Here is an 11376-nt window from a genome sequence, read left to right as displayed (position 1 = left end):
TTTTGGCAAAAAAATCCAAATGAAGTTTTCATGTGTTGACTCCAGACTGGCACAGGATATTATAAGAGAAGTTACACATTTCTTTGCGTTTTCCTGCTTCTGCAACAGCATGTGCTAAGATCGTGACTTAAGTTTGCCTTATCTGCCTTTAATGGTAATAAAAGCAAGTGAACTTGTCAGAATAGCAACACAGTATCACCATCAAAAGCATAATAAGAATAAACAGGAAGAAGAAGCACAGATGCACACAGCTGCAACCAGCGTGAAACTTTGGTGAGAACAGAAATAGCTGCTGTACATACCTTTGGTCCAGCACAGCCTCTGAATAGGACGGAGGTGAGTCCAGATCCTCTGGCCTGTGGTAGGTCTGGTTGGACATGTACTGGATCCCATTGTTGACATTGTAGGTAACACTGCAGTGGTGTGGGTGATCAAGGACCACCAGCCGGGACAGCAGCACAGGGTGCTGCAGGCGATGCACTGGCAGGGTCATGAGATTGTTGCGTTTTCTTTGGTGATGCAGGACTAAGGCAAGAAAGGCCACCACGAGCACAAAAATGACAGAGCTACCAATGATAGCGTAGGTAATACTGGGGTAATAGAGCAGCTGATTTTCTGAGGTCACGTAATCTTGGCCGCTGCCTGCCTCTGCAAGACAAAAGGAGAAGAAAGCCTGAGATTCATTTCATTTTACAATTCTCTAATACAACATGCGCTTTCTGCTAGCATGCTGTGTGACAAGGCAAGTTTCTTAGCATATTAAAACTACATGCATGCAAAACAGAGACTGGCTGACCATCTCTTAGTTCATTCTCACCTGTAATACATGTCTCAGACAAATTAAGAGGGGGAGAGAATGCTGAAGAGCAGGAAAATACGCTTTGGTAAAGCATGTGCATTATCATGAGGTTCACTCAATCATACTTTTCACTCAAACTACTTTTTCCACAGGCTAGAACATCCCTTTCTGAGACATAAGCACAGTTCCATAGCCGTATCTGGCAAAGCATACTACAATCAGAAATATCATTAAAAGCAAAGATCAGGCTTTTTATAAAGTGTGGTACAACTGAAGTTTACTTAGAGCTTATGAAAAAGGGTAACAACTACATTGTTTGCTCCAGAAACCCAGCAGTCCAAAACAAGTAATAGAAAATACAAACAGCTGCTCAGTAAGTGATTATTTGGACATTTGTGATCAACAGACCTCCTGCTGGAAGTAATTTAAAAGTAGAAAGTGCATTGGAACTGCAGATAAAACCATTGTTGTAAGCCTGGTAGACGTGATACCAGTAAAAGATGTACAAGCTTAAAAGCAAAGAGGTCTAGGAAGGGAAGGACAAAAAACCAAGCAAACAAACAAATGGGTTAGGTTATAATAAAATGAGGAAAAGTAAAATGTGAGCAGGAGTGAGGGCATGACAAATCACTTAATTGAGCTTCGATCTGATTTGGAAATGGACAGTGGAATGGCTGAAAATGCTAATTGGGTGGGAAGAAGCAGGAGCATGGCTGCAAATGGCAGCTTTATCAGGAAGACTGGTGATGAGAGAAAATGAGCAGATCAGAAGACATACTTCACATACCATACAGCCAGTGTTTTATGTGCAGGAGGCACTGAGCAATCAGCAAAGTCACCGAGTATTCTAAAAGAAGTTACACAGGATTTGTTCAGAGCCACGACACAGGAGAAGGAATCCCTCCCTATCCAGGCTCAGGGTCCAGAGAAACAAAAAGGTAATGGAATTATAACTCTGAATAACATCTACATGGACCTTGAACTGCATGCAAATCTTATGAGGAAAAAAAAGAAACAACAAAGAAAGAGGCAGAATGCAAAGAAAGAAAGCAGCTTATAGAAGCAAAATGACACACACACTGATGTGACTGCCACACTTCAGGGCTGGGAACCATGTTCCCCTGACTCCATGTCAGCACCCTGCTGACAAAGTCTAATATCATCTAACAATTGCCTTCTCATTTTGGGGAATTTCCATTCCTGTGGAGGCTGTAACTCCTTACAGACACAAAAATAAAAATGCTGTTCTGACACAAAACATTAATCTATCTCAAGCAAAAACATGAGGCTGAGTAAAAGCAAACAAAAAATCCTGACTCCTTGACCCTCTAAAATCCACACGATTATAAGAGGACCATCTATCCCAATTTTTCATTCCCTACAGCAAAAGGCTGGGACAGGAAACTTTAACATGATTTTTCCCTTCCCACCTACCAGCTGAAAACAGGTCTTGGTCACTCAGAATTGCAAGTGAGCCTCTTACAAGTGTCTCTGGGAAAAAAATAATGAAGTATGCACAAAATGTATCTGACAAAACAGAGTTTTCCTCAAGCAACATTTGTGAATCAAGATCCTTTGGGCGTTTCTTGCAATGTTTGTTTTCAGTACTTTACTTTCATGATAAAACACAAAGCAATACTTGTCAGCATCACTAAAAATAACTTCTGTATCAGATAATACAACTGAAATTGGCTAATCCTTTAAACATCTCAATTTTAATCAAAGATGGCTTAGTAAGAAGGAAGAGAAGGAAAGCAAAGACTCTACTGGAACTAAGAAAACGTGATTATCAGTCCTGTTACCACAAAGAAAACTACTGCTCTTATACAGACAGGCTCTCCTGTTGATACCACTGTAACTGCAGACCAGAGAACTGCTTTGCAGGCCACCTGTGAGCCACATTTCACCACGGAATAATCCCACTTTTCATGTCTGTGACACACATCAGTGAGAATCCCTCATGAATTTATTTCCCTACACAGCAGCACTGGAGAGAAAGCAGAAATTGTTGTTACCTGTCTCTGGCTCACTTAGCAAAATGAACAAAGTCTGCATGAAGAATGTAAGTCAGAGCAGAAGGGAGGAAATGAATTTATATGCATTGGGAAGCTTAATTACAGCTCATCACATATTACTACGGCTTCTCCAACTTCACCTGCTGAATAATGAATTCTTGTCACGTAACACAGACAAGGGCCAGTGCTGGGAGTGGACTGACAAGCAGATCATTTCTACAAAAACATCAACAAGTTTATATGCAAGGTGTGATCCATGGGTGAATACAATTGCCTATGAATCTTTGGTGCAAGGGAAGTAAAAATGTTATGACATTCCAGTAAAATACCACAAGACTTCCACTCATCTTGGTTCACCAGTTACAGTGCATGAGCAGAAGAGTGAGAACAAAATGCCTTTGCAGACCTGATGAGACGTAATTAGTTACCAAGGGACTGTTCTCACCAACATGCTCTCTCCTCTTTATCAATCTCCATCTTATTAAAAAACAAAGAAAAAAATGAGAGCAGTGAATTATATGTCAACTTCTTTTGAAAACAGATAGGGTTATCTGTCTGTTTGGGATAGATCCTTTTTAGGTCCTGCATGAAAAGGCTCCATAAATCCAAAAACATTTTGCCAAAAATCAGACATTTTAAAGAGGAGAAAGAATCTGACAACAGCTTCAGGACAATATAGGGCGGAAAAAAAAAAAAAAGAAAAAAAAAACAAACCTGCCCATTTGTTTTACCTAGCTTCAAAGCCTTCTCACACAACAGTAGCTTACCTATCTTACAAAGATTTGGAGCAAGTTTGCACTTAACATACTGTTTTGGAGTTTTTGGAATTAAATCATTTGTTTGCCAGTAATTCTCTATTCCTTTTCAGGTTTTTAGTTTTATTGCCTGTGTTTCCATTTACTTCACCATATCTTTGAAAATAAGAGCAACCTAAGACATGTCTCTACTGGGATCAGTATAGATCTCTCTCAACCACAAACATAACCAAAACGATGCTGTTTGAAAACAGCTGATTGGCACAGTCTTTGTATTAGCCCATAAGCAATATTGTTTGGGGGATCTAAATTAGCATCCCCATCAGTTCAGCAAGCACTAGCTTGTGCTACTCTGATATGATGCTGCGCTGAGGGGTACAGAAATACCCTGTGAAGAGAAAAAAAGCAGGTTTTATCTGTCAAGTGCTCTTTCTTGTATGCTGGGCAGTGCTGAGTACTTTGAATACAGACATTTCTCTTTCTGCACGCAAATAATCCATCTCCCTAAATTGGGAAAGCCTCTATACATAGAGTGTACTACCGAAACACCCTTCTCCCACACCAACATATTTATTCTTGCCTTATAGGTGGACCCTCTGGCCATAAATACAAAATCTTAAAGTCCTTTAGCAAAAGTTGCTCACAAATGAAGTCCAGTGGTATTCCACTTCCCCTGTGGCACAGTTTAAATCAGGAAAGATGAATCTTTGTCTTTCTCCTTTTGCTAACAAAGTCACTAACTGCAAAAATGCTAAAGACTGAAGTAACATTACCTGAGCCTGACAGCTGTGCTTGACTTATAACACTAGAGAAAATACCTGCCATTCAAAACAAAACAAAACAAAAAAACAAACAAAAACCAAAACCAAAAACAACAACAACAAAAAACCCTTCCCTTATTGGTCTCCTTCCAAAATAACATCCCAGAACAGAAACTGCTTTATGTAACAGCTAAAAGTAGCCGAACTACAAGACAGTTTTGACTGTAAAAGACATTTGAAGAATGTTTTTTCTTCCATTATCTGATCCTGTTGAAATGAATAACTTAATGATAATTCAATACACGTTCAAAAAAGCATCACACATCAGAGAGGTACGTCCAGCTACTGCAAGAGTAGGGGAGAACGCAGTAAGTTCTTCTGCTGTGCTTCTATAACTTGCTGAATAAAAGAAAAGCCACACATGCTCCCTTTCCCCTTATTACTTTATGTTGTCAATGTCTTTAAATTTGAAGAGAAGGCTTTGCACGAAGAGAAAATAGAAGTGCAAATAGCTGCTTCCAAAGATGTCATTCCAGTTTGTCCTAGAACTGTGTGAGCATGCAGGGGTGCAGAAGGGAAGGATGGGAAGCTGACACTGCTTAAATGAATCGTACACATTTTGTACACTTCTTAATAGAGAAAAGGTGAGATAAAACACCACCTGAAAAACCTTAGCCAAACATGCAATACTACTTCAGAAAGAAAAAGCTGCAACTCTTTCGTTCTGCTCCAGTAACTTCCAGCAAATGTTTACACATCACAGAAGGCACTGAACTGAATCTCTTGCTAATACAGCCATCTGCTCCCAGAAGTAGCCAGTATGATCCAGGTGGCTTTAAAGAGTTTTCCTTACTTTCCTATTAAATACAATTTTGCAAAAAAAAAAATTGAGCAGGAAGGCTAATTTAGTTTAAATTCGTGGCATATTTATTCTTTCACGCTTTTTTTTTCCCTTAAGAAGATCTGTGTTTTTTAATCACACCACGTATAAACAGTTTATCAATGCCACTTACGCCTATTAAACCTTATTACCTGGGAAATGCTGAATCCACAGAGTGGAGATTTTCGGAGTGTAAAAAGCTTTGTGAATAATTTAGGAAAAGACTGATAAAGGAAACATAAGGGGTTGCGCTCAGAAGACCATCTTATTGACTGTGAACAAATTTGCTGTCTCCAAGTTTTTGAAAAGATCTGAGAGTAGCTGCATTAACCGCATTAGGTCTGCCAGACAGTGGGAAGAGGGTCTATTATTTTATCTTTCGCAATCCTCTGCTCAAGCCTGGCTTTTCACAGTTCATCAGAGAAAAAGCTTTTGAAATACATAATCTGAGCAGACATCCGTAGCCTTAATGAACACAAGTCACGGTCCATCTGCAACAAAGACGTTACTGTAACAACACATTTAAATTCCGACTGGTTAAAGAGCAGCTCTGCAGCAGGAAGGTTAAAGATGACAAAAATCAAATACAGACAGGCAGAGCCTCCATGCTATACTTACCTTCTGTGCCACAGCAGCACCTAGGGCATCCAGGCTAAGTCTTCAAGCCCCTTACAGATCTCGTCTTTGATGATGTCACATGTCACTACAACAAGCCTTATGTAGATTTGTGCCCTGGACTTTAAAAATGTTCTTTATTCAAGTGATGGCCTTTCTTATCCAGTTATCTTTGATCCCCTGCACACCTACCGCCGTTTTCCAAGCTAGAAACAGTATCTATCCCAGACAGCACACCTCCTTTATGAAGTTTCATGCTCAGCTATCATTTATTCTCCCACCCCCAAGCAGCTTCATATTGGCCCTAGACACTTGCAGCCAGGATTTGTTTCCCACTGCGTTTGAGGAGTGTTTCTGCCCTGCTTTGGCCTTCCCTGCTTCATGCACAGAAGAGAGATTTGTTAATACAAGTGTTAAGTGCACTAAACAGACCTTAGCTATAGGAATTGGCCGAAACAATAAGGTACCATTACATCTTTACCTATCAGGTGCTTGGCAAATGTAGCAGATTTCTAGGAAAGCAGCAGAATGAAATCCCTTGCTTCTTCCACTTATGTCTACAGGACTGAGGGCTTCACATCAAGGCAACACTGATCTGCACAGGTATCCTGGCTTGGAAAGGTCTCAGGCTATTTCACCACATGCACCTCAGCATTCCCAATATCCATGAACTAGAAGCAGAGCAGCCAGCACATCACTTGAGGTAAAATGGAGCAGATGGTGGCTCTTACCACAGCTCTAGAAGTCACCCATTGGGTCACTTTCTCATAGTCTTCCTGGCTCCTTGCCCTGTTATGCCCACATGCAGTCTAGACAGTGATGTTTGAGAAATGTTGGAGAGACACTGATAACAAGTGCATGCAAAATCTAGATGTTACTGCCCCTCTGCACTGCTGTTCCTTTCAGAGGGAACACAAGCTACGTGCAGAAGTGCTGTTTGCACTGTCTTGATCAAGTCACTTTGCAGACTATCCCACAGCTCTTGGTCTGCAGAAAGGAAGGACCATCTCCCCAAGCCCCTCTGTACCGACAAGAACTACATTTTTCACAAAAGCATAAGTATTTCAATATAAATCAGAAGTCTAAATAGCACTGTATGCATCTTTGCCTTTTCTTTCAGAAGACTGAAAAGACATTCATGATCTTCAGTGCCTAAGGAAAGATTTCCCTTTATTATGCACTGCAGAAGCTCTGAGCAAGACGATCACTGTTACTGTTTAATAGAATCACAGGCCACACATTAAGCAGAGAACACACTTATATACATATGGACTCACATACAATTGGCCAGAAAAGCACAGATAAGCCTCCAGACAGTATTAGTCAGCAGAACTAGTAGCAGTTTCAGCACATCTCATTCAGAACATCTAAAATGAGCATAATACCTGGGCCTCACCAGGCTTAAACCCCACATCCTGACCACACAGTACACGAGCAGTGCTTTCAAGTCTGCAGTTGCTGAAAGAGCAGCTGAGTCATCAGACTGAAGATCAAGAGCTTCACCTCTCACATGCCCTCCTTTTTATCTTCTGCTGGGTTGGCTAATTATTCCATGCACTTCACACATCGCAGTTTAAACATTAAAATAAAAAGAAGGAAAAAAAAAGCAAAGCAGCAAACTGAGCAAATAAGTAGAGAAGTGAGAACTACTTAGCAGTACCCATGGCAACTAAAGTTCTAAAATTAACTTGAGAGCAATGTAAAAACCTGCAAAGCCGAGCTCAGCCATTGAGCGTGAAAACAAAAGGTCCAGGCTTGGCATCTAGAAGGAAGCCAAGGAGGAATCTAAAGTATTACTAGAATACAGCTCAGGATCATTCTGACACTGACCTAAGCAGCACTTCCCGGACACAAGATAGTCCAAAAGGCAAGGGTAACTTGATCATTAATGCACAGTGAGAACAGAAACTGAACAAAAGCATGGACAGAACATGGAAAGAATGAACACTGTTCTAATAAAGTTCTCTCCTCTAGATGGAGGGGTTTAGTTACTTCTGTTTGTTTCTTTTTTCTCTTTTTTGAAAATGGGCTGTCACCATCAACAAAAGCAGTACGAAGTTTGTTAATGTATACTTCTCATAACAACATTTTATGACAGAAAGAGGCCACTTAGCAAGAACCTGATGTTCGGACATCTCTAGGGTCTCCCACTATTAATACCCCCCTTCCAACCACCCAGTTACACCTGTTCAGTAAAAGGAAAATCTCAAATAGCAGCAGCTCTTCCAAAATGCAGGCTAATGGCAGCTCAAGCTTATCAAACAAAGCAACAACGTGTTTCAAAAGAGAAACTATATTCTCTTCATAGGACAAGTGTGCTCTTGGTGCTCTCCTCAAGAGCCATGACAACCAAAAGCATCCTGGATTCTAGCCCTGGTGTGCATCCAAATTAGAGGTAACAGCCACTCATCTTGCACCACAGCCTGCTCCTTTTCCTCAGTCTCTCAGAAGACATTCTAGTCTTCCCTTGTTCAAGTCACAAACTACTCCCAAACTGCTGGAAAAGTCCAGATTCTGATACTGTATACCATTAATAAGCAGTATTGTATAGTCTTGAAAGTTAAGATGAGAAATAAACATTAAATTGTTAATCTATAGCTGGATTCCTGAGGGAAGATCCATAGCCATCTATGCTCTAAAATACTCCTATAGAAAGTGTTACTTTAAAAGCATTAAAAACAAACAGAAAACCATAAAAATAAGGAACATAAATGAGAGAAAGAACATTTTAACTGAAAAGTTAACACCACTATGAAATTCAACCAACAAAACACAAGGGGACTCAAAATTAGTCTCCAACAACAGACTCTTCTTCGCTTCTTTAACTAAAGACTTAACAAGTGAATTTTCTACCAACTATCTTTAGGAACACTGGAAAATTTATGCACAAATGCACAGTCCTATCTTCTGTAAAGGTTAATTGGCATAACAAAAGTCTGAGGTAGGTAAGAGCCATCTTGCATCAGATCTCTGCTTCCTGCCAGTACCACAGCACGCACTACCGAGATTAATTCTCAAACGTCGTAAGCAGTTTCAAGTCAAAAGTAGGAAGAAAAATACATTTATCAAAAGCCATGGGTGACCTTGCCTTTCCTACTGCAGTCTGACCCTAAGAGTTTAGAATCTAAGCTTCCAATAAAATGCTGAGCTAACACTGGAATCATTTTTAACCTCTAGAAGGGGAAAAAAGACATCTCAAAACAAAAATTCAACCAATGACAACCAGAAGATGAAATATTTGTGTTTTTACTGCCTATTACTAAGGGATAGGTGATAACTAAGTTACACCACATTGCAAAAACAATACTGCTATCTTGGATGATTCTAAATCGTCAGGCCTACAAAAAATGCACATTATTTCAATAAAATGCCTGGAAAAAGCTGAATGTGGTATGATGTACAGGACAGACGAGTGAAACACATTTTACAGTGTTTATTCTGGAGGTGGGTGAAAAAAGATGCGCACTGCCCAGTGAGAATGTGCTCATTAATTTCTTTCTAGATGCTGTATTGGTGCTACGGACAGCTGGCATGTGAGAAGGATAATAAGGCTTGAAGACATGCGATGCAGGGTTTATGGAGCCTGCAGAGTCAGCTGTATTGGCAAGGAAGACTTCTAGCATAAGTTTGATTTAGATATACTGAAAAGTAAGTTTTTAATCAGCTTTTAAATTCAGTCTAATCCTTCAAGGACTATTTTAAGGGATCTGCTCTGTGAAAAAGTGCCAGTGTGAAGCCCGTGCACTGCTTCATGTCTTACTGTAATGAATCCTATCTTTTTCTGGAACTGTGAGAGGGAAAAAATGTTGACAGACAAGCAGTCCACAAAACTTCATTCTTTGGGGACAGTGCCCTAACAATTCAGAAACCTTTGGCTGGAGCTGCTGAGGCCTTACCCAGCCCTTGGTGCCACTCTGCAGAGTGAGGTTGGTCATCATCTACACAAAGAAGAGCAAGTGCTGGATTCTGCATCTGGGATGCAGCAGCCCTAGCTTTATGCACTGACTAGGGGACAAGTGGCTGGAGAACAGTCCCATGGAAAGGAATCTGGGATTCTGGTTGGTGGGAAGTTTAACCTGAGTCAGCAGTGCACCTGGCAGCCAGAAGGGCTAATTGTATCCTGCAGTGCATCAAGCCTGGCACAGCCCCCAAGTGAGGGTAGAAGGTGCCCTGCTCTGCTCTTCTGCTGCAGCTTGACTTCCAGCACTGGGTACAGTTTGGGTGCCACAGTGTAAGAAGAACATAAAACTATTCGAGAGAATCCAGAGGAGGGCTATGAAGATGGGAAAGGGGCTGGAGGCAAGACGTGTGAGGAGCAGCTGAGGCCTCTTGGTCTGTTCAGCCCAGAGCAGAGGAGGTGAGGGCAGGCATCATGGTCGTCTACCGCTCTTCACAGGAACACAAGGGGCACCGCTGAGCTCTGCTCTCTATGACAGCAACAGGGCCCAAGGGAATGGTATCGAGCTGTGTCAGGTGAGAGTCATGCTTGGAGTTAGGGAAAGGTTCCTTCATCAGAAGGTGATGGGCATGGAACAGGCTCCCCAGGGCAGTGGTCATGACCCCAAGCTGCCAGAGCTCACACTCCATTTTGAAAATGTTCTCAGACACTGGGTTTGGGTGGTCCCATGTGGAGCCACGAGTTGGACTTGATGACCTTTGCAGGTTCCTTCTAACTTGGGATATTCTATGATGTGGCCTTGAATAAAAACCAAAAAAGAAAGCAGAGACAGACAAGAGCTGCTACTTCACTCAGTTCCCATCCCAACAGGTACATTACACGTCAGCCAGGCACACTTATCCACCACCCTCCACTGAATGCTTCTGGAATGCAACAGAAGAAACTAGCAGCAAATCCAGCCAAGTGAAGGTACATCATGAGAGGCTTTGATTCTTAAAGTTATTCTTGAAGTTGTTCAATGACCGTTCCCTTTCAGCTACAAGCATTATAAACTCAGCATACAGCAACGAAATCAAACTGTAGCCTCAGAAACTTCACTATGATCAAGGTACAAGGTCTCAGCAAACATCTTGATTGTTTGCAAATCAAACTCCAAATCTCTAATATCGTAAAGGATAAATACTATATAAAAAGCAACAGCAAAGATGACAGCAGATGGTTGTGAAAGTGGTTACTGCACTGTCCAGTTTAGCTTTCCCTGTCAGAGGACAGTGAAATCAGGGGGGAAAAAAAAATCATTAAAAAAAAGAAAAAGTAGAAGAAAAAAAACAAAAATAAAGAAAAAATACACAGAAAGAAGCATGCAAAGCAAGGCAGAAAGAAAATAGAAAAAAAGTTGCCTTTGAAAGAGAGTGTACAAACGGGATATTATTAGGGAGCATCTGAAAGGCATTAACACCAGGAAGAAGAAGATAAACTTGTGTTTTTCATTCACTGCTAAAATCTCACTTGATCAGAAAATATGAGACTGAAAATACGGAGTTAGAGGGGACTGTTCAAAGGCTGCAGTTGCCAGTGGTTCACTACACAACAGAAAGCTTCTTAGAGAGCCCAGAGGGCTGTTCTGGATGTGATACTATTCAGCAAGCATGC

General features: G+C 41.0%; 1 protein-coding gene across 10 annotated transcripts in view; it reads right to left on the bottom strand.

Moving 5' to 3' along the window:
* The window catches only part of LDLRAD3 (low density lipoprotein receptor class A domain containing 3), a 157748-nt gene that overhangs the window by 6091 nt on the left and 140281 nt on the right, over positions 1-11376 (bottom strand). For all 10 annotated transcript variants that reach the window (XM_031553506.1, XM_031553508.1, XM_031553513.1 and 7 more), the window contains one exon: positions 303-648. In XM_031553506.1, coding sequence (XP_031409366.1) covers positions 303-648 — 346 coding nt within the window. The remainder of the gene's footprint in view (positions 1-302; positions 649-11376) is intronic.

Source organism: Meleagris gallopavo, chromosome 5, assembly GCF_000146605.3.
Source record: "Meleagris gallopavo isolate NT-WF06-2002-E0010 breed Aviagen turkey brand Nicholas breeding stock chromosome 5, Turkey_5.1, whole genome shotgun sequence".
Lineage (NCBI taxonomy): Eukaryota > Metazoa > Chordata > Aves > Galliformes > Phasianidae > Meleagris > Meleagris gallopavo.
Note: the sequence above shows the minus strand (reverse complement) of the source record. Positions and strands in the feature narration are given on the sequence as shown.